The sequence below is a fragment of the Stegastes partitus genome, unplaced genomic scaffold (assembly GCF_000690725.1).
Source record: "Stegastes partitus isolate 25-593 unplaced genomic scaffold, Stegastes_partitus-1.0.2 Scaffold787, whole genome shotgun sequence".
Classification (NCBI taxonomy): Eukaryota; Metazoa; Chordata; class Actinopteri; family Pomacentridae; genus Stegastes; species Stegastes partitus.
Window position 1 is genome coordinate 129,935 of NW_007578518.1, and position 21,470 is coordinate 151,404.

Below are 21,470 nucleotides of genomic sequence, written 5' to 3' on the forward strand. Positions count from 1 at the left end.
TCCTGCATCAGCAAGGTCTCTCATGTGTTTCTACGTGTGCCGTCCAAGCCCTCCTGCAAAAGCATAAAGAAGCTCCAAGGTTTAGGACTGTGAGAAAATAAAATAAAAATAGTGGCTGGCCACAGAAACTGAGTGCAGCAAGGCAAGCAGGATTCCTCTTTAGAACTGGAGGAGGTCCAGCAGCGCAATCAGCTCAGAAAAAAAAAAAGAAATGAGTGGGTCCCCGATACAGTCTGGAAATATCTCGTCTTTGTGTAATACGTGCAGCCAAAAAATTAGGTGCTCCGGACTGATGTAAATCTATTTGGCTCTGACAGAATGCAGTTTGTTTGCTGGAGGGTTGGAGAGCACGACAGGAATGACTGTCTGCAGGCAGAGTGCAAACTACACAACAGCTCTTCATGTATTCTCGTTGTTTTTTCTCCTCTTTCTTTTTCATGGTCAGAAATGACAGCGCTTTAATTCGCTTTTTTAAAAATCAATATTCCTATTAATGAGAATATGAATAAAGGAGATGACAAGTAGCCGCTGCTGCTGCTGTTGGTTATGGCGCTCCTGCTCTTTGAGTTAAAGTGAATGGCACTTATGATATTGCCCCGTTTGGACGGTGATGGTAAGACAAGCAATGCATCCTGGGATCTTGAAGTGAATTAGTGATGCATCAACCTCATGCATGAATAATACATCAATAATAGCCTGATTTTACACACGATCCATGATGCTGAAGATACAGATGCAGAGTAAAAATAGCATACTGTCAATATTTTAGAGACCCCTCCAAAATTTCTACAAATCATCTTTTCGGGGGGGGGAGTTCATTTCTTATTGAGAGGAGCCAAACTCCCTGTGGCTCCCCTGTAGTTTGCACACTGTCTGCAGGCAACAGTGAGGCACTGTGGAGATTCCTTGCAAAACTGGGGTTGCTGAGAATACAGGCAGATCCTTATACATCATGCATTACCATCAGGGAGGCGTCTGATTGGCCCCAAATCATTCTGCAGCATGATAACAACCCCAAACATACAGCCAGAGTCATTAGGAGCTATCGACAGTGACAAGAAGAACAATGAGCCCTGCAGCGGATGTATGGGCCTCGCAGAGCTACGGTTTCAGCATCACAGAGGAGAATATACGAAGGGACAGAAGCAACTAAGGCAGAGAAGCTGTGGCAATTTTTTTGCAAGATGCTTGGGACAGCTTTCCTGCCAAGAAAGTGGTGCCGTTCTAAAGCCAAGTATCAATTTGATTTAAGTAGTTTCTGTTTACTGCACTGGGAGGGAAGTGATAAATAAAACTAATCATGGCTTTATTTTTTAAAAGGATCCTCACTTGTTTGTGAAACTTTTGAACCCATTGGAGAGAGAACCAAATACTGTTTGTCAAAGATGGATGCAGCCTCCAGATGAACAGTGAAGTGCCTTAAGCCTGCATTCTTTCTAACAGCCAGCAGGGGGCGGCTGCACTGACTACAAATGGCAGTCTGGTTGTATCAGAATCAGAATCAGAATCAGAATCAGCTTTAATGGCCAAGTATGTACACAACATACAAGGAATTTGGTTTCGGCTGTTGGTGTCGCCCTGGGAATTTGCAGGAATAATAGAAATAGGAAAATTCAAAAAATAAAATAAAATAACTACAGAAAGAAAAGAACAAAATAAAATACAATAAATATTAATAAAAAATAAAACAAGATAATAAGTATATATACTTGTATATAGTGTATATAGGACTGTTAGAAAAGGATCCTACTTCTCATGTGATTTTTCCCTCAGTAAATGTTTCCCGAGTTAGTTTATGTTCTCATTTGCTAGTTTTATGTCTTCAGTCCAGCATCACAGAGTTCATTTAGTAAATTAAGGTCCGATTTGGAGTGAAATAGATGATTTTTCTTGTGACTGACAAATTGTGACCTCTTAATCATGACAGAAACGTAGGAATGCGTACCCATGGCATTTTGTAGGTTTTAATTACCGTGTCTGACCCATTAGCAATGTGTTTTCAGTTTATGTTTTAGGAAAATGTACAATCATGCATGCGCCTTGCTAACAAACTTGCTGGCAGGCTGATCTGACAGAGAACCGAGCTCCCTGCTCTTATCCAACATCCAGTCACAGCGGCTTCATCCATCTTTTACATTCAGTCTTTGAACATAACACGGGCGTCTTCAAGAGGCAGTAACATTCAGTACCTGTTTGTTGCCCTTTTTTTCATCCGAATTCTTTTTGTCAGACTTTTTGTGGGCATCAAAAGTGGCGGGGTCGACTGTGTATAGACATTCAGTCCATTTGCCATATATTGCACAAAGCTTCTTTTTGCTGCAAACACACAAAGAACAGACGTTATTAATCACAGCTTTTTGTTACACGACACTCAGTACGTCTCTGACAACTATGATACGTTATATTATAAAATGTCTTGTTATATAACATGTGACAAAGAAGTCATTTATGAAAAATTCACTTATTGCTTCTTGGCAATACCAAACACTATATGTAATGAATGGCGATACCTTTTATCTAGGATGTATCCCTCGACTTTATGGAGCTCTTTACCAAAGAGGCCACAGGGTTTGAACGTCATGCTGCATCTCTCCCCGGTTCTGTAACAGAATGACAGCCTGTTTACCAATTCTCTTTCTTTATTCTCCTTCTGCAAGCCGAGGCTTTCAAACATTAATTATCGTGCTCTCGCTGTTCTATTCTAATGGCAACTGTCCCAGTTCTGCTTCCATGATCAATAAGCTGGACCTGAAAGTAGATCAACAATCCTCTGCAGAGCACAAGGGAAAAAAAAAAAACCAGAAAAGATATTCTGCACCCAAGTCTCTGTGCATGCAAATACACTACGCAAGCATGTTATATAGAGAACAGTGATGAGAAAAGCATTTCCTTTACTTGTGATTGATCACTTCCACGTTGCCGTACTGCTCAATCCAAAGCTGACCGACGATGATGTTGTGGACGCAACAGGTGGGGTTTGTCCAGGTGTAGGCTTCATTATATCTGCAGAGGAACAGAAGCGCTCAGCAGAGACAAAAACAAGCCTAACTCAAAGGGAATCAGCACAGTCTCAGCGCTGTGAACTCACTTGGGCAGCTCCAGTGTGATGATTCCCTTGGGCTCAGCTTCTATGCTCTTTCCCCAAAACTTGAGTTTGGGGTATATGGAACCGTGGAAGACAAAATCCTCCTTGAAGCCCTCAGCGTGAAAGGCACTAACCGGAGGGTGATGGCTCACTTGCTCTGACACCCATCTGAAGCCCAAATCGTCTCTGATGGGAGAACAGGGATTTGTTTGGTGCTGCAGAAAATCCACTAACAAGATACACAGCTCGAAACTGTGTCCAGATCGTTTTGTGTATGGGCGTGCTTATGAAACATATTTGCTGATGAGTGCTGATTTCTACTGTCTTACCTGATTAGCTCATAGGTCTCCCCCAGTAGTGGGTTGAAGGGCTTCCCGGTCCTCTCCCACTGCGATGCTACAGCTGACACAGCAAACGCTGCAACACACTACGGAGTATTGTTTTGCTTTAACCAAATTATAGACAACTAATCGAATATTTGATAGTGATAGGATGCCTTTGCTGCTGCTTTGAAAACACTCTGATAGCAGGAATTTAAACAGTACTATATGAATTGCTAGAAAGCAGCTCTACTGATCTGACTTGATTCAAATAAACAATGGCATCACTTTTGGAGATCAACTATTAGAATAAAAAAAAATGAATGTAAGCGCGGTGGTACCTTCATCCTCTCGACAGAGTCTGTTGTGGCATTTGCCTGGTGGATGAGGTAGGTGTGCTCCATGTATTCTGTTAGCCGCTGGAGGAAGCTCAGAGGCTCATTAAATATCACAGGCATGGCAATCTTTGATAACTCCTGAGAAGAAAACGAGTAGGGGAAGATAAAAGACACTGAGAGGGCACAGGCTGATTCTTGGGCAAAGGATTATTCCAGTTATCTGCTCATTAGAGAAAGCTCAAAAAGCAAATGCAATCCAGTATAGCAGAGTGATATTGCATCGGTGCAAAGCTAATATGTTGCTTGCAAATCAGTTTATTGACACATTACAGGCTGCATTCATTTACTGTGAACGATTACTTACTTTAGAGAAACAAAAAAAACTGGCAATTTTCTTGTATGTGTTTACACGCACGGCCAATTAAGCAGAAATATGGCTGCAAAGAAGGTACCGATTCTAAAATGTGGACGCAGAAGATTTATGCAATCATGTAAAATGTGAGTATTGTCACCATCTCCCCACCTGTTCCTTAGTTACTGCATTTACTTTGTCCAAAGAAAACAAAACAAAGAAGAGTTTTGGGGAGTGTTAATGATATCACAGTGAAGTTGACCTTTGACGTTTTGATATAAAACGTCATGACTTCATTATTTTAGACATTTGCGGGAAATTTGCATCCCTGAGTCCAAATGAGCATTTGTGCCAAATTCCCTTCGGGGTGTTTCCAGCGGTACCGTGTTAAAAAGAATGGGATGTGGATGGACAGATAACCTGCCACACACCCACGCTGTTGCCCAGGCAACAGGAGTATGCCGGTCTAGTTAGTGTGCTCATGGCGGATCCCTCAGCAGTGACTTCTACATTTAATGAGGAACTTCTGCTTTCGCTGACATGTTCGCCACCTTTCTGACTTTTAGCTCAATGCTGTGTGTGCAGGGTACCTTAGAGAGGCACAGACAGGCTGAATGGACTAATTGTATTTTACACATAAGCAGAGAAGAGACTGACCTCCACTTTTTTCTTTGTATTTTTGCTGTTCAGTACATTTTTATGCAAGTAAATGTACTCTCACTTCAGTAAAATGTCGTTATACTAACTGGTTTATTAGAATTAGCAACGTTTTAGAACAAAGTTTGGTTCTTTTCCAACAACTCACATGAAATAAAAAACCAAAAATCAAGATTAATTTTCTCAAAATAGCAAATTAAAGCGTAGCAAGCATCTATTTGACTGTAGATGTTTTTTTTTCTTACCATGCCGATGCATTTTTTCAGGATGCTCCAGACGCTCACGTCATTCCTGGAGAACATGGGAGCCGGTAGAGATGCTCTGTGGGAAAGCAGTGTAAAAGGTGGGTTTGATATCCATTTCTGTCTCAATAAAATAACACATCAGCTTTTAACTATCGACAGTAAACCACTGGATTGTTTATTTTGCCTCAGCCGTGCAGTTTGCAGCAGGCAAACACCGGCACATCAGGATACGTGATCCGTCTGCGCTCAAAATTATTTACTTTTTTAAAATGTGGCACTGAGCACAAATCCAACACCTGAGGGTATTGGATAAACTGCACATCAAAACCATTAGTTTGTCTGCCGCATTTGTGAGCTTGTAATTTTAAAAGTTTAAAAGCTTCAGAGCCGACAGCTTAGCTTGACCCACCATTTGGGAATAAAGGTTATCTGACACCTGTAAGCTAATGAGCTTTCAGCTGCTCTGTTCAAGCCTCATGCAATACCCATGAATGGATGGACCTGTGTGTGTGTGTGTGTGTGTGTGTGTGTGTGTGTGTGTGTTTTCAATGCTGGCTGTAAGACGCACTCCTTTAATTGTTCTTTTCGCATATTATGGTCGTCTAAAAGCACTATACAGTCTGAATACCATTTAGATCAAAGCCTGGATACACACAAGCACTTTCCCCACTTTGCTCTAAATCTTAGCCTCTAATGCTTGACTGAATTCAGTGATCGATGTGACTGAGGTTATTTTACAGTCTTGCCGCCATCTGCAGCGCGGACCGTTTCAAAAGCAGCATCGCAGCTATAGGCAGATGGTGTCCAACATGAGTGCTGGAGCAACTACACAAATAAAAGCGATTATTTCAGCTAAATAAACAGTGAGGTAGGGAGAGAGGGGTTTTTGTTCTATTTGTAGGATGAGCAGAGCAGTGATGCATAGCAGACTATATGTCTGGCCTAGTTTTTGTTCCACTAGCCGCTACTCTTCGATGTATTTAAGCATGGAGGATTTCTCTCATTAGGCGGAAAAACGGAAATATAACAGGAGGGGTTTTTCTCATTTGTATCTACTGCTGAATCTTTCTAAAGATTCACAGGAGTCTTTGGAAGCTTTAAGGCATCGTTTTTGAACAAGCTGCTGAAAACTTTTACCTATTTATCTGAGAAGATGGACAGAAATGCTCATTATTATCTTACAGCTCTTCAGAAATGCAGATAAAACGTTTTTTTTTTGGCAAACTGGCACTGTTCAATGGAGGAAACATAACTTAGAATACTTTGAAGCATGAATTTCTAACAGATGGCACTGTCCATGGTTTAGCTAATGAAATCCATCTTTAAATCATTGCATGCATGAAAAAAAACGCCACTAAAATATTACATTCTTGTCATTTTAATTTAACATTTTTGGACATCCTATAGAGAATTTATTGCAGGACATTACTATGGATAGTAAAAAGTGAGAGAAAGACAACCGGCCCACATACAGACAACTGCTAACAGACGTATCTTTGAATGACAGAAGTAATTTCAAATAAACAGACACCTCATAAATCTTTAATGCACAACACACACAAGCCTACACATATGCACACAGAGCTAGCCAGCCAGCCCGCCAGCTCTTTTCTCCAGCTCTTCTCTGAGCCAGCACATGCTAAATTATTCATGGATCACTTGTTGGATTAAGGAAGAGAGGCCAAGCCAGAATCAGCATGCTAGGAAATGAAAGAGATTGTCAAATTTTCACAAAAAAAAAAAAAAAAAGGACAGAAAAGAAAAGGCAACAGAGTGCTCAATTGATTGTTCACTTAGAGAATTGGGGCCGTCAGGAAAAACAAAACAGGCTATTCTCTGTGGATTGGGTGATCCGGCGAAAACACCTGACTACAAAAACAGCCCGGAGTGGAAGGGTGGTATCTCATTACACTAACTCTGCCGGCTGCCCTATCCTCTTGCCGACTGAGGTCTGCAGCCTATCATTAGATACCAAGTCATACGCAACAAAACTGAAGCCATTCACCAATGCCAAGTTATATCCTCCTCAATCCTGCTACCAGCTGTTACCTTAAACAAAAGCCTTGCATATAACAAACAGCGAGCAGGCTGCCCGCGGAGCACCGAGCGCTTTGGATTTTCCAGCAGACTCTTTGCAATCATTTAAACCGGTAAACAAGCATGACATCATAACTGGAGCATGTCCCACCTGTGCTTCTTGACTCCATTGTGTTGGGCTGGTTGGTTGCCATGGTTACCCTCCCCTGACATTCCGGTAGGCCCCCTGTGCGCGCTGGGATGGCGGAGGCTGTTGAGAAGGGGGGCGTCTCTCCCCTCGTCCTCTTCGCAGGAGAGACTGGCCACGGACAGGAAGCCGCTCACTGAGAGCTCCGACTCGGACTCTGTGGGATGATGACAGATGAGGCCGGGCGCCAGGTCATGCCAAACAATCACACGCACCGGTTCGAGTAGCTGGCTCGGAAAGGCTCCGGCTCTGCAGCCCTAATAGCATACAGTCCGCAAATAAGCCCTCGTGCTTGGTTTTTCTCTCCAGCCTCCCCCTCCCTGCTGCTGCCAGGCAAACTCCACCTGAGGATTGTGTTCCAATGAGAGGCCACACAGAGGCTTCATTTCCTCTAACATTGTTTGCTCTGCGCTTTGCTGGATGCTACTCCTCCCCTAGACAGCTCTACTGTCAGTGACATTACAGGTACTGTCACAAGCACAAAGGAGTGGAGAATAGTGAGGGATTCGTGCACTTTGAGGACTGCGTGTGCTATTCTGGGATGGAAAGTGCTTATTGTATGTACTTGTATATTCAAGGATGCGTTGACAGAATTTCAGACAGCTGCGTAGATGTTCCCGGTAGCTGCAACTACATGTCATAAACATGCTCTATATAAAGATGTGTGATGAGGTTTCATGCATTCCGGTAAAACTGCTCTTTTGTCCATCAATGTACACTCAATAACCCATCGTACCAAAGTGGAAAACACTTTCTACAGACTTTTGAAAATACATTTAAAAAAACAAAACAAAAACTACAACATTTACAGTATTCATACCCTTTAATTATTAATTATTACATCGAACTGTGTCGAGAAACTTGAATGAAATCCAGCTGTGGCCAACTGAACTGCATGGGCATCCTTAACAAAGGCCCACACCTGTGTATATTGTCTGTTTTCTTTGTCCATTTTTCCCAGCTATCCTTTTTTCTCTTCACTTTACTTTCACCACAACTCGTCGAGGCAGATGGCCGCCGTCCCTGAGTTCTGCCGGAGGTTTATTCCTGTTGATGGGGGTCTTTTTTTCTTCCCAAATTGCTTGCTCAGAGAGAATCACTGGATTAGTTGGGTTTCTCTTTATAATGCACTATTGTCAAGTCTTTATGCTGCTATGTGAAGTGCGCTGAGATGATTTCTATTGTGGGTTGACGTATAAATACAAGTGAATTGAATGGAACTGAATTGTATTGAAAGGTCTGATGAATCACGCAACAGATGAGGACAAAAACCAAGTCATGAACTGCAGTGAACTCTCTGTGAACCTCGACGATAACACTGGGCCAAGGCATAGATCAGACGAGGAGTGTAAATCTGTTTCTAAAGCTGTGAGCGCTCCTAGTAAGTTTGCAACCACAAGGACTCCCCTTGAAATTGGCCAAACTGAAAGATGGGCCTTGTAAGAGGGAAGATTAAGAACCCAGCGACCACTACTGGGAAGACAAACATCTCTGCAGCAAACCATTCCATCCCTGTTGTGAAGCACGGTGGTGGCAGCATCATGCCGTGCTAGTGGTCAGAACTGACAGAGGGATGAATGCAGCAGGGTCCTTAAAGAAACTCTGGTCACTGTGAGTGCAGTGACCTGGGACTGAACCAGCGGTTCACCTTTCAGTACGACAATAACCCCGAAACACACCAAGCCAAGAAAACAGCAGAGCGGCTTCAGGACAAACCTCTGACTGTCCTTGAGCGGCCAAGCCAAAACCCAGACTTTAATCATCACAGAACGTTAGTGGAGAGACCTGAAGATGGCAGGCAGGAAGAAAGGAATAACCTCTCCTAAACCAGGTGTCCAAAGCGTCTGACCTAAGAAAACTAAAGCTGCAGTTGTTACCAAATGGACTTCTACAAGCACTGACATGTAGGTCTTATGAGAGTTTTAAACTTTGGTTTTAAAAACTACATTTTACTTTGTTTCTATTATATTGAGTGTACATTGATGGCAAAACTTGCATCTCTATCCATTAAGAACTGAATGTACAATGTAATAAGGAGCTGTAGTGCTTCTGTCTTCTCCTGAAATGATGTGCTGGTCTTGTGTAACCCAACAAACTTGTTGATTACTTAACTGTCCACCTAGAGGTAACCGACCTGACACAGCATCATAGAAGTCATCTCCAGTGAGAGTACTGAGGGTAGACCACCTCCTGCTCTTGCTCAAGGACTGCTTGAGTTCCTGGTGCTCAGTTGCCAAAGTCTGCAAGGCTTCAGTCAGAGCTTTGTTCTTCTCCACCTCCTGCTCGACCTTCAGGCTCCACACCTGCAGACACGGGACCAGCACACGGATCAAACACTCAGCAGACACAGTGTCATGTTAATGCTAATCTATCAGTTTACTATGCAACAGTTATGTGTACAGTACAGACTATATCGATTGCTAATATGCAGATAATGTTTGATTCAAAAGTATTCATCTGTTTGTTCAGCTGTCACTGCGGCTGCACGTCTGGTTCTGACGGCAGGTCATTGTTCTAACCCTGCCCACAGATCTGGTTTCTTCCAGGCGGAACCAAACACCCCAGTCTCAGAGAGCTCTGTGGCCCGGGATTGAGTGTCTCCTCAGAGCAACCTGAGCCAGGCCTCTGTGAGACAGACCAGATCAGTGTTTCCTATTGTCTAACACAGCCGATGTGCGTCCTTTACTAACTAAACAGAAGACGGAAAACTAAATAAAAATAGACAACTGCCACCATGATAGATGTAAGATAATACGATGACAAAAAAAGTTTCCCAAAAAAAACTGAAATTCTTCATATACTCTGATATAAATGCATCACAAAAAAGGGGAATAAATAAATAAAATTCACAAAGCAAAGAAAGTGCAGCGAGCATAAAAAATGGAGCGCAGCCTTCACAGTTTGAAAAACTTCCAGAGTCACCTTGAGGAAGGCAGTTGAGTCTGAGAGAAACAGGAGCTTGTAAATCACACTGTAAATCTGAGACTGCAAAGCGAGGCCAGTGTCTTCGATTAAAGATGAAAAGTTCAGCCTCATCCCTTATACCGCCTGAAGCGTTATCAGTTGTGCGCACGGCAATGCAAAAAGAAAACAGCAGTCAACGTGCTCAAGGTGGGTTATAATTTATGTCAGGAGCTGTGGGTGTGTGTGCGGCTCTGACACCGAGCAGCCACAACATTAAAACCACTGACAGGAGACGTAAATAACATTGACCATGTCGTCACAATGAAGTGTTCTGCTAGGAAAACCTTGAGTCCTGGCGTTCATGTGGATGTTACTGAGGCATGTCTCACATAATTAAACAGTGCTGCAGACCAAGCACATCCCTCCACGAGTTAATGGCTTTTCCAGAGGCATCAATCAGCAGCACACTGCACTAAAAACAGCTCCGAAATGGGTTGAGGAACACGAACAAGAGCTCATCCGGGCTTCCAAGATCTAGATCTGATCAAGCATTCATGGAGGAAGCCAGAAAAACTCTTACTCTGCATGGGACCCAACAAATTTGTTATTATAATGGGATATCATGTTGTGTAACACTGCCCTTAAAATAACTAATGTACAACACAACCTAACGTCTGTGTGACTTTCTAAAGTAATGCTCATTTTGACCTTTTTAAAATCACAGCCCTAGAAGCTGCAACTGTATTCTGTGAAATTGCTTCAGTTTCCTTTGAGGTGGAAATCAGTCGCACATTACAGATGAGGCAAACATTTACATTAGTACGGCCACTTCAAGGCCATTAATCCGGCACCCCTACCTGCACCTTTGAACCATGTTTATCATGTAAACTATAGGCTTTACAAACACGCTACTTACATCCAGTAAAGTGGAATTCTAATTTAGTGCACATGCATACAGAAAAGGTGAAGATGACTCCTGCAGCATGTCAAATATGCAGATCCTAGCTAAGCAACAGCCGCATTATTTATGTAAAATCACACATCTGTCATCACCCAAGTCCACAAATTCCCACACAAGTTATCCATAGCTGCTTTATATAGAGCTGTAGCTTTGTAAAACAGACAAACTGCATATACGTTTGTTTTTTTTGTGTGTGCAACTATGACAGATGCTCATCTTCTGTCACACGTGGTTTGACAACCGTCTACATTCAGACACGAACTCAACACAACTCACACATTTTTGCAATCAACACACTTTGCCATCCTATATGTAGGTCATATTCTCTGTGGAAGCAAAAACCCAGTGTCAGTGTGGATGCTCAGATTCTCATCAGTCATGTCCACTCTTGTTTGAGAAACGCATAAAAACGTCTGTGGTTTCTCCTTTCTTATAATAACTATTTCTTTTACACGTGTGTCCTCGCCACAAGCCTCTTTTTAAAAGCAGGGTTTTAAGGTAAACCACCTTCATGTTCAAGAGACTCTGTTCATGCTTCCTGTCCCAGGCACTTGGCTTGAGAGCCCATCCATGAGCAGAACTCTTTGTTGTGTAACTATCCCAGCCAGCTCTTTCATTCTCACTGCATCCTCTCGCCTGAGCACAAACAGCGCTATTTTAAGCCTTGCTGAGGCTCTGTGCTGTAGCTGCTGCTGGAGCCTGGGAGGGATGCTTCTCCTTGGCCAACACCCCAAAGGGTACAGCTTTTTACTCTGTTCTAAATTTTGCTTTCTCTGCTGCTTAGGGGAAAGCAAATCTCAGAGGCAAAATTATTATAGCGCTACACAGGGCTAGATGTAGCAACGGAATACACAAAAATACCACCAGGTACCAGTCTTCCCATATACGCCCAAAATAAAGAATCACTCGTAGATCAGGCTGGTATATATAAATAAAAAAAGTTAGAGGTCAGTTCAGTGCAGGTACCAACAAAGACATGCCCCGTAAAGACTGTCATAGGTGGGATATGACAAGTCAGGAAGTCAGTTACTTATGTGCCAACGGCTGATGGAAAGGTCAAACGGTACTTTGTGTTTCCTTCGATCCCTACGGTTTTAAAGGGCAATCTGCTTTCTTACACTGTCGAGAAAACATTATGAATCACTGTTGTGAAAAAAAAGATACCGTGCTGTCATTCTTCAGCTTTCAGAGCAATACAAACTGACAGATCTGCTAATCCACGTGTCACCGCCGAGTGGTTTCAAGCTGCAAGTCTCCATTTGTTTTCTTGACAGGTGCGAAAGCGTGCTGCCAGACAAACACTAAGAAAGGTTGGGCCAATAAATCTGCGCTGTGTGGGAGAGTTGTCACAATCCCCCTGTCCGGCGTTGTCTGTTTGCACCTCGATCTTCACAGCGTTGCTTTTGTCAGGAAGCAAAGTTAACAGCACAATATTCTCCACTTTAAATGCCACGTAGTCACCAACAAGTCACACTGTGGCCCGCGTGCACTGTGTAAACGTGGCATACTTGTAGTTCTGCAGCAGCTGCTGAACTGGGACAGATCACATCTACACTGCTCAAGGACAGTACTGTAATTGCCACAAAACCCTCCGAGCTATGAGCCGTGCTTCTCCATTGTACATCTGCCCAGCTGTCAAAGCACAATTACAGCAGCACATGACTACAGTATGTTTTGTACTGTAGGAAAAAAAAATGTGTAAGAGTCACCAGCAGATGCATCTGTGGCGGGACAGCGAAAATGAGGGATTAGAGTTAATACTGCTTAATACGGGCAATCTCAGCACTGTAGGAAATATAATCCAGTTAGTACATGTAGTAGCAGCAGTTTAGCAGGAGACCAGTGGATGTTCCCTCTCGTTAAACCACCCGGTTGGCAGAAATTAATTTAGTGTCCTTTTGTTATGAGATTGCTTTATTGCTTCTTGGGTGACGCAGTGAATGTCGTTAGCCTCCATCAGCTGTTGTTGCCAATTCGTATTAAGATAATGTAGTTTGGAAATGCACGGTGTAAACATGCTCTTCATGGGTATTATTGTGTAGTATTATGGACAGCTGAGTTTATTAATTAAGACATCTACACCCATGCATGGATGCAAAAGTCCTCTTTTGGCAGTTGAAGAGTCGATCACACCATCACCACTTATCAGCAGACAGTATTTTTGCAGCGTGCCAATTTAAAATGAATTGGTAATGAGACAAAAAGAAAAGACTGATTTGTATGATCTCTCGACCCCTAATTTAGGTGCTACAGATAAACAGCTGCTACGTTTGAACAGTTAAACCTCCGAGTCTTTATTTTAAATGCTCCTCTTTAAGCATTACCACATCAAAAAGGTCCTCGGCGCAAATTTAATGTATGCCCGTCCATGCACTTACTTTGACAGAATTCATTACTTTCTAAGATGATCTCATTAAACAGATGCACTGAGCAGCGTAGCATTCAGCGCCACTTCAAAAACACGCTCAATTTCACACTCGAAAATTCAGATCATTAAATCCATAGAAATGACCTCCGCATACTGATTAATAGCCCTTCGCTTGTGCCAGCGCTTCAGACCGAACCCCGCAAGTCGACGACAACACACGATAAAGAAAAACATCTGAACAAATCCACGCCAAACTTCAAACGCCCCAACGCTCAGTCACCGGCGATCAGCCTACAGCAAACACAGCCAGTTGTTACTGCTGACGCCAGAAGAGGAAAGCTGAGAATATTGTACAAGAACAACTGTTTGGTCTGGTACCTGTGCAGATGCTAGATGAAAGTGCCGTCACTGTCTCGTCTTGCTCCTGTGCACGGATGCTCTGGCATGTGCAAGTGTGCCTGCGAGCGTGTATTCTCACTGTGAGGGTGAATACATGTATCTCCAGCTGAGCCAGTGAATATGCAAGCGCTTGAGTTCCCTCGCTCAATGCACAGCCTTTCCCTAGAGCGGGAGAGTGTGGATCCTAGTCCAAGTGTGTGTGTGTGTGTGTGTCTACAGTGATCTGCAAGCTGAATGCAGACCTAAGCATAAAAGCGGATCTTGGCCGTGTCCTTCGTACACACACACACACAGTGATTACCACACTGTTCCAGCGCTTCCCCCCCCCTCCAAGGGCAGAGCGCGACCGCCGAGACAGGTGGACGGGGACACGCACACACAAACTTCAAACCTGATTGGTATGAAGGAGCCAACGTAAGGGGGAGGGGCTTGAGGATTTTGTAATCATTGAGTATAATTTATTCCACCAATAGGAGAGCAGCGCGTGGGCGAAGGTGTGGGAATCAATGAAGTGGAGATTCATACATGTTCAGTGAGCTGCAGCCGGTCTACGGAGCTGGTTTCTAGTCACAACGAATGAATGCAGAAGAGTCACTTAACTCCTCTGACATTATGACAGTTTCACATTCAAAGCAAACATTTAGATAATTGAATAAACCTTTGCACAGTTTAGAGCGGTTTGAATGCATTAAGTTATGCGTGAGGGATGGCACGTCGTCTAAAGTCTTAGCTAATCCAGCCATAATGAAGACGATTTCCTTTACCTCTTCTTGTCAAGGCACACATCTATCACCGCCCAAATACACAAATTCCCACACAAGTTATCCACAATCGCTTCATATAGATCTGTATCTTCATATTCTTGTAAAACAGACAAACTACGTACGCTGTGACGGATGCTCATGAGCGTCTTCTCTCACACGTGGTTTGACATCTGTCTACATTCAGACACAAACTCTACACTTCAGTCTAGAGGTAGCTGCGCTGTACAGTCTTAGTTTATCCAACCATAACGAAGATGATTTCCTTTACCTCTTCTTGTTTTGACAGCAGCTCAAGGCACAGATGGAGAGCATCACAAGCTTCACTGGCGAGTTCACTGGTTTCTTGGGCTTTCAGTAGAAGAGGAGCTGCCAGGGCTTTGAAAAAGAAAAGATAATGCACAATATGTGAAATGGCTCAAAATGTAGACGAGCTAACAGTTATTTAGTATTTCTGATCATGCTCATTATCAGTCATTTCTATGATTAATTCATCTACAAAAACAGTTGGAACCAGAAGTTTACGTAAACTGCATAAAAAGACATAAAATCTTTTTTTTCCAACAATCTGACATTAAATCAGACTAAACTTTTCCTGTTTTAGGTCACTTAGAATTACCAAAACTATTTCTATTTGCTAAATGCCAGAATAATGAGAGAGAGAATTTTTTAAAATTAATTTCTTCAAAGTCAGAAGTCTTGACCCAAGTCATACAATTTAAAGGCAACACTACCAAATACTACGGCAATGTGTGTAAACTTCTGACTTTGAAGAAAGTAATAAAAAATATCTCTCTCATTATTCTGGTATTTAGCAAATAGAAATAATTTTTGTAATCTTAAGTGACCTAAAACAGGAAAAGTTTAGTCACATTTAATGTCACACAGCGAGAAAAAAAAGGTTTTACAGTCGTCCTCAAATTTACTCCATTAAAGAAGGAAAAAAGTTTTTTTTTTCTTTTAAATTATTCTTTTAAACCACAATTCAAAAGCAATGTCTTATTTCTCTAAATTATAAATTAGCAAATTATATCTATTATTACTTTTTTCTAGTTATTTGAGTGAATATTGTAAATTTTGCCTTTTCTTTAATGGAAGGTTATGAATAAATTTGAGGACGACTGCATGTCTTTATATACACTGTATGTAAACTTCTGGTTTCAACTGTATGTAAAATGTCAGAATACCGAATACAAATTTCCAGAATCCAAAATGAACACCTAATCCAGGGGTGTCGAACTCTGGACCTCGAGGGCCGCAATCCTGCATGTTTAAGATGTTTCCCTCTTCCACCACACCCGATTCAAATGATCAGCTCATCATCAAGCTCTGCAGAAGCCTGATAACGATCCTGATCATGTGAATCAGGTGTGTTGGAAGAAGGAAACATCTAGAACTTGCAGGATTTCAACACCCCTGACCTAATCTTTCATCATTTTTTCTTCACAATAACTCTCTTAAACGCTGTCAAAACTGTTGATTTCTCTTCGACATTACTGAGTGACTCTGTGTTAAGTGCAGATTTGTCTGACACTGTTACCGAAATTCTCTTCATTCTTCACCATGGACAGAAATATCGACACTTCAGTATCCAATTTCTGCTGGTAGCTGCTGGCTGCCTGCAGGACAAAAGAGGCACTTAAACAGTGGAATTCCTTTACGAATCAACAAAACACACACAGTTTGACGATCATACACGGTTGAAACAAAAGCATAAAATACTTTCTTTAAAAACTTCTCATCTTAATCTTACCTGAACAGCTTGTGTCAGGCTCCCCGCTGCCACACCGCTGTCATCAGTTGCATCGCAGATCATCTGCTCTCGGACGCAGTGGCGAATGCTATAGGATGCATGTGCTTCAATAGCATCCAACCAACGCTGGAAGTGGACAAATACCATTAACCTTTTCCACATTAGTCTAACCATGCAGGTGATTTCTGTTCACAGAGGCGATGTAAAGAGGCAGATCTCGTCTCACTTTTCTCGTTGCCACCGAGTTTGTCTTTGAGGGGACCTTAAAATAATGCACAGTCTCATCGAAGCACCGGAGCATGAAGAAGCAATGATCCCACGGTTTGACCTGAAATGGCAAACGCGACATTATAATGCTTGCTGCGCTCGATGTCAAACATCATTATGTCACAAGTCGAGCGTGATCACAACTAAAACATGTATTGTCCGGGAAAAAATCGATAGTTAACAACGAGCCTCTAACCTCTGCTGCTTACCATGCAGTAGGCTTGTGAGAGAGACTTACAGCCCTGTTTTCTAACACCAGTCAGTGCATCGGCTCTAGAAAAAAACAGATCAAAGAGCACATAGACACCAGAAAGACAGTACAACATAAAACTTGAATTGTTGCAGCTGCAGTTCCAGTCAAGTTGCAGTTTACATCCGTGTCTCCCCAGACTCATAACACACGCAGTGAGGACTTTATTAGGTGGTTTAATAGGTGAAAGAGTTTAATAGGTGATCACACAACACACAGCTCAGTGTCTGACCTGATGTGACATCCGCTCACAATATGTCCCTCTGTTCCTCATGGTGTTAAATAATGTTCAGAAAAGCGTTTTTGCAGAACACTATGATCTCACAGTAAACTTTCGGGATATTCAATGTCACCACTATATCATTTTATCCTATTAGACGTTTGTTAAGGTACAGTGACCTTGACAATTGAGCAGCACAATCCAATCAGCCACATCCTTGAGTCCAAGCGGATGTTCGTGCCAGATTTAAAGAAAGTCGCTCGAGGCCTTTAAGTGATATCATGGTCATGAGAACAGGACGGGTGGAAAAAACATAACAGCTGTAATCTACCCACAGATCGCTTCATCCCAAGTAAGAATTATTTGGAGGAGATGAGATCTGCTTTTATTTGTGCCACTGCAGGTGTTGTCTGATTAAAGACAGTTACATGTGCATATTATAGTTTTGAGCTATAGATAAGAGTTATCTCACTGTCTGGGGTACCAGGACATAGTTCCATTCTCAATTACCACCCAGTGGGATCGCCATCCAAGAAAGCGTGAACTCTGTCAGAGACACAAAAAGGCAACGATGGGCAGCCGACATAACAACAATAAATCACAGAAATCTCTAAATAGTAGTGAATTATTTCAGAAAATTATAACAAATTAATTCAAATGCAACCTTTTAATAAATAAAACACACAGAATAACTATTAAAAAGTAGTGTAAAGGTTTTGTTTTTTTTTTTTAAATCAAGAAAAGAAAAAACTATCCATACTGCCAAATGTGCACAGATATAGTCTGCACCATGTCTGGCCTATGAGAGAAAGAGAGTACACTTCAACATCTGGGTACCTTCCAAAGAGGGCCTTCAATCTTCTGCACCCCACTGCTCACATCCTTTGTGGGAAATAAGAAATAAGAACAAAAGTGTCAGACTCATGTACAAACAAAGCCCGACGAACAGCAGGGCTGAATAGTTTTTGATGAGACCACAAACACACAGCAGAGTAAAACCTGTATAGCTTTGGAGGCAAATAAGACGTTTTCAAATCCATTAAACAGCTCAGTGGGTAGCACTTCTTGTTTTCACCATGACTATGCAATGCTCTGCGTTGAACCTGTGCCAGGCTTTTCAGACATCCAAGCAAAAGCAAAGACTGCTGACTTGTAAGACTTTTTCTCCACAGTTAAGACAGTTGTCTGCACGTCACGCCCTATTGTTAAGACTTGGTGAGGGTCACAGAGTTCTTTCTTTCCCTAAAAGAGAAAAATGCAAATATCCAGTCTGTGATTAAGATGCTGGACACATAAAGTACTGTCAGTAAAGAAAACGATGTTAGAGGAGAGGCCAGAGGATCACCAAATAATAAAGGAGGGCCATGAATTAAATAGCAGTTTAATAGCAATCTTGCTGAAAGATGAAATAAACAGTGCAACAGATGGGCAAACTGCAAGAAGAGCATGTTGTTAGCCAATCAAAACACTGGATTGAAATAAACATGACTGTAGAAGAATGCCAGGAAATGTGCAGCTGTGCCTTAAATGTTTTTGGCAGAAGCTAACGCCATATTTCAAAATGAAAAGTAGATTAGAAACTACTGATCTCACCTTATCTTGATAGGCTGCTAGAATCTGCTTCAGTTCATCAGTGCGAACCAGGTCCAAAGCTGTCTGGTCTGCAACATCATCAGCAGTACAAACAATTTATTATTACTTTCAGACACTGTGTAGGAACCAAACCAGCAGATCACAGTATTCACCACGCTTACAGATACTGAACTGCTTAGATAATTAACTGTAATTCCAAAACAACAATTCTAACTATTGCTGAACAAAATAAATATTAGTTGGACTAATAAGAGCAGAGGATTAAACCAAGATAAGTAATGTACCAGTGTTGTTCCTGATGCCAGGGTTGGCTCCAGACTTGAGCAGTTTTATAATGCACTGCTTCTGCCCCCTGTAGGCGGCACAGTGTAAAGGCGTATTCCCCACCGAGTCCCTGCAGTGGATATCCGGAGCGTCTTTTCCACTGAGCTGAAGAATAGAAGTCAGTTGAACCACAGACAACAGCTTCAAGCAGAAGACATTGACATTTACCTCTTTCATTCATCCGTGCATCTGCAGTGGGATCTTATTTCAAGCTAAATCTCTAAACTATTAATTTCAAACCAGTGGAACAATAAACAGATAAAAGGACAATTAGAACTCAGATTATAAAACTTGCAATGATGTGCAAAACAGAACACGTGGATAGAACAGCTGACACACGTTTTCTTGTTTTTGGCAGTTCAACACCTAAATTTTTCATTCCTTGATTGACATCAGGCCAGTTGAATGTGCAAACAGAATAAAAGTAATTCTGTTGTTGGTGCATCTCGGCAATCTCAGAAGACAACTAAAAGCTGTCAGAGACACTCGTTTAATGTGCGAGTTGGAGGGAGATGCTCTCAGAATGTAATATATTCTGTCAAAGTTCTTAGAAAGGTCAGACGCTAACCAATTTCGACAGAGTCGAGATGTCTCCCTCTCTGGCTGCTTCCAGAAGCTTCTCCTCCCGTCTCCTTGTCTCCCGTCTCTCTGCAGCTGCACAAACCAAACAGTACTTGAGAACAAAGGCAGCTGATCCGTGGTAATGAGAAGCCATGTAAAAAAACACTCCCGTGATTTCATACCCTCCAGCATGGTAATGATTTCATCATCCTCCGTGACATCTTTAGGGATTTGAGCTGTTCCATTGATTATGTTGGCACAGGCATCATACCGCAGCAGCAACAGAACAATCTCCTTAAGGGTCCAAAGTAAGGGGAAAAAAAAAATCTGAATATCACCTGTCATCAGTCAAAGGCTTCGACAGGAGACAAGAAAACACAATATATTATCAGAGTCTGTGACACTTGTTCCAGCTGACATCAGGCTGACAGAAAAGCAACACAATTTACAAACGCAGACAGCATCTCTTGTAAGCAATAAATATTCGTACCTTTCTTCCAGTAGCTGCTGCTTTGTGTAGAGGTGTGTCACCCATGTTATTCTGCAAGTTCACATAAGCGCCTGCCTGCAAATGCATTCCTCATATTAAATTTTTCGGGCTGCAAGTAATGAACCCAACATGCAGAGTGTCATATACATCTATCCACAACTCTCACCTTGAGTAGCTCCTCCACAACATCCCTGTGTCCAGAGTAACAGGCCAGATGGAGGGGTGTCCATCCTGAGCTGATTTTGGACGTAGCTGTAGTCAGAGAAATGAAAATGAACTCTTTTGCTACATCTAAAGTCATGTTTGCTGGATAATAACCTGTTTTTCCCTCCTCCACTTACATCTGCAGTTGATATTCAGAGAGCTGTTTTGATCGATTCTCGACTGAAGGAGCATGTGGATATGAGAACAACTGCCCTCTTGAGCATAGAAGAGAAGCTGATCCTCCAGTGTGTCCTCCTCCATCATTGGACTTCCTTAATAAGAAAAGGTAATTGACGTTAAATACACGAGACGTGCCCCACGAGAATTGGCACAAATTAGCCAATTTACGCACGGATAAATACCACCTCTAACGGTAAACAGAGCTCATCACAGGCAACTAAAGACATTAGGTCAAATGTTTAGTCACTGGTCGACATGATAAGTCACTTTATTCAGCTTGTTTGCTTTCTTTTAGCTTAAGGGTGCGCAGATTTGAACAGAATTAAACGCGTAAAAGGGGTGAAATTAGCTTACCGGGATCGCCTGTTAAGTAACGTTGTCCACGACTCAGTGGCAAATTTTGATTTAAATGTGATGACTTTCAACTCCTGGTTCACGCAACTTTCACAGACTTTGGTGTGATTGAGAAGCACAACACTTCACAGCCGAAATTTGATCATTTCAACCAGCTGACAATCAGTCATCATGTGACCAGACAGCTGGTGAACCGGTGTGACCAGGGGCGCAGCGACAGGCGCTGTTTGACCACTGCTGAGAAGACTGAGTGCCCCCCACAAGCCCCAATCCAAACTACAAACAGTAGGCTAATACTTAATAAATAATAATATATAATAGTAATAAACAGACCGGCGACAAAATAAAAGAAAAACCACATGTGGCCAGAACAGCTTCAGTGTTCAGCTCCTTGATGTTGATTCTCCAAATCTCTAGAGCTTTACTGGCGGGACAAAACACTCTCATTCAATATTTTTTTCTTTTCCCTCATTTGGTGTTTTTATGATAGTAGTGGAAAGCTCAGCCAGATCTGCCACTGATGTTCATTTTCTTGCTCATCGGACCATCCGGTGACCCTTCGTGCCCTTTGGATGAGGGCACTGCCATCCAGGAAAAGATCGCTCCAATCAGGATAGAAATGTTTCATCGTAGGGTAAAGGTGATCACCCAGAACAGCTT

General features: G+C 42.2%; 1 protein-coding gene across 1 annotated transcript in view; it reads right to left on the bottom strand.

Annotated features, from left to right (window-relative positions):
• The window catches only part of LOC103364864 (oxysterol-binding protein-related protein 1-like), a 23,538-nt gene extending 3,070 nt beyond the window's left edge, over window positions 1-20,468 (bottom strand). Inside the window, exons 1-23 of the mRNA XM_008292143.1 lie at window positions 20,414-20,468; window positions 20,239-20,324; window positions 20,073-20,147; window positions 19,765-19,876; window positions 19,590-19,675; window positions 18,982-19,126; window positions 18,698-18,765; window positions 17,942-17,986; window positions 17,577-17,650; window positions 16,844-16,907; window positions 16,594-16,695; window positions 16,368-16,493; window positions 16,149-16,233; window positions 14,886-14,992; window positions 9,356-9,524; window positions 7,186-7,378; window positions 4,998-5,073; window positions 3,747-3,881; window positions 3,415-3,512; window positions 3,089-3,271; window positions 2,896-3,003; window positions 2,511-2,600; window positions 2,190-2,316 (exon numbers count right to left, since the gene is read on the bottom strand). Coding sequence (XP_008290365.1) covers window positions 2,190-2,316; window positions 2,511-2,600; window positions 2,896-3,003; window positions 3,089-3,271; window positions 3,415-3,512; window positions 3,747-3,881; window positions 4,998-5,073; window positions 7,186-7,378; window positions 9,356-9,524; window positions 14,886-14,992; window positions 16,149-16,233; window positions 16,368-16,493; window positions 16,594-16,695; window positions 16,844-16,907; window positions 17,577-17,650; window positions 17,942-17,986; window positions 18,698-18,765; window positions 18,982-19,126; window positions 19,590-19,675; window positions 19,765-19,876; window positions 20,073-20,147; window positions 20,239-20,324; window positions 20,414-20,468 — 2,409 coding nt within the window. The remainder of the gene's footprint in view (window positions 1-2,189; window positions 2,317-2,510; window positions 2,601-2,895; window positions 3,004-3,088; window positions 3,272-3,414; window positions 3,513-3,746; window positions 3,882-4,997; window positions 5,074-7,185; window positions 7,379-9,355; window positions 9,525-14,885; window positions 14,993-16,148; window positions 16,234-16,367; window positions 16,494-16,593; window positions 16,696-16,843; window positions 16,908-17,576; window positions 17,651-17,941; window positions 17,987-18,697; window positions 18,766-18,981; window positions 19,127-19,589; window positions 19,676-19,764; window positions 19,877-20,072; window positions 20,148-20,238; window positions 20,325-20,413) is intronic.
• Between the last annotated feature and the right edge of the window lie 1,002 nt (window positions 20,469-21,470).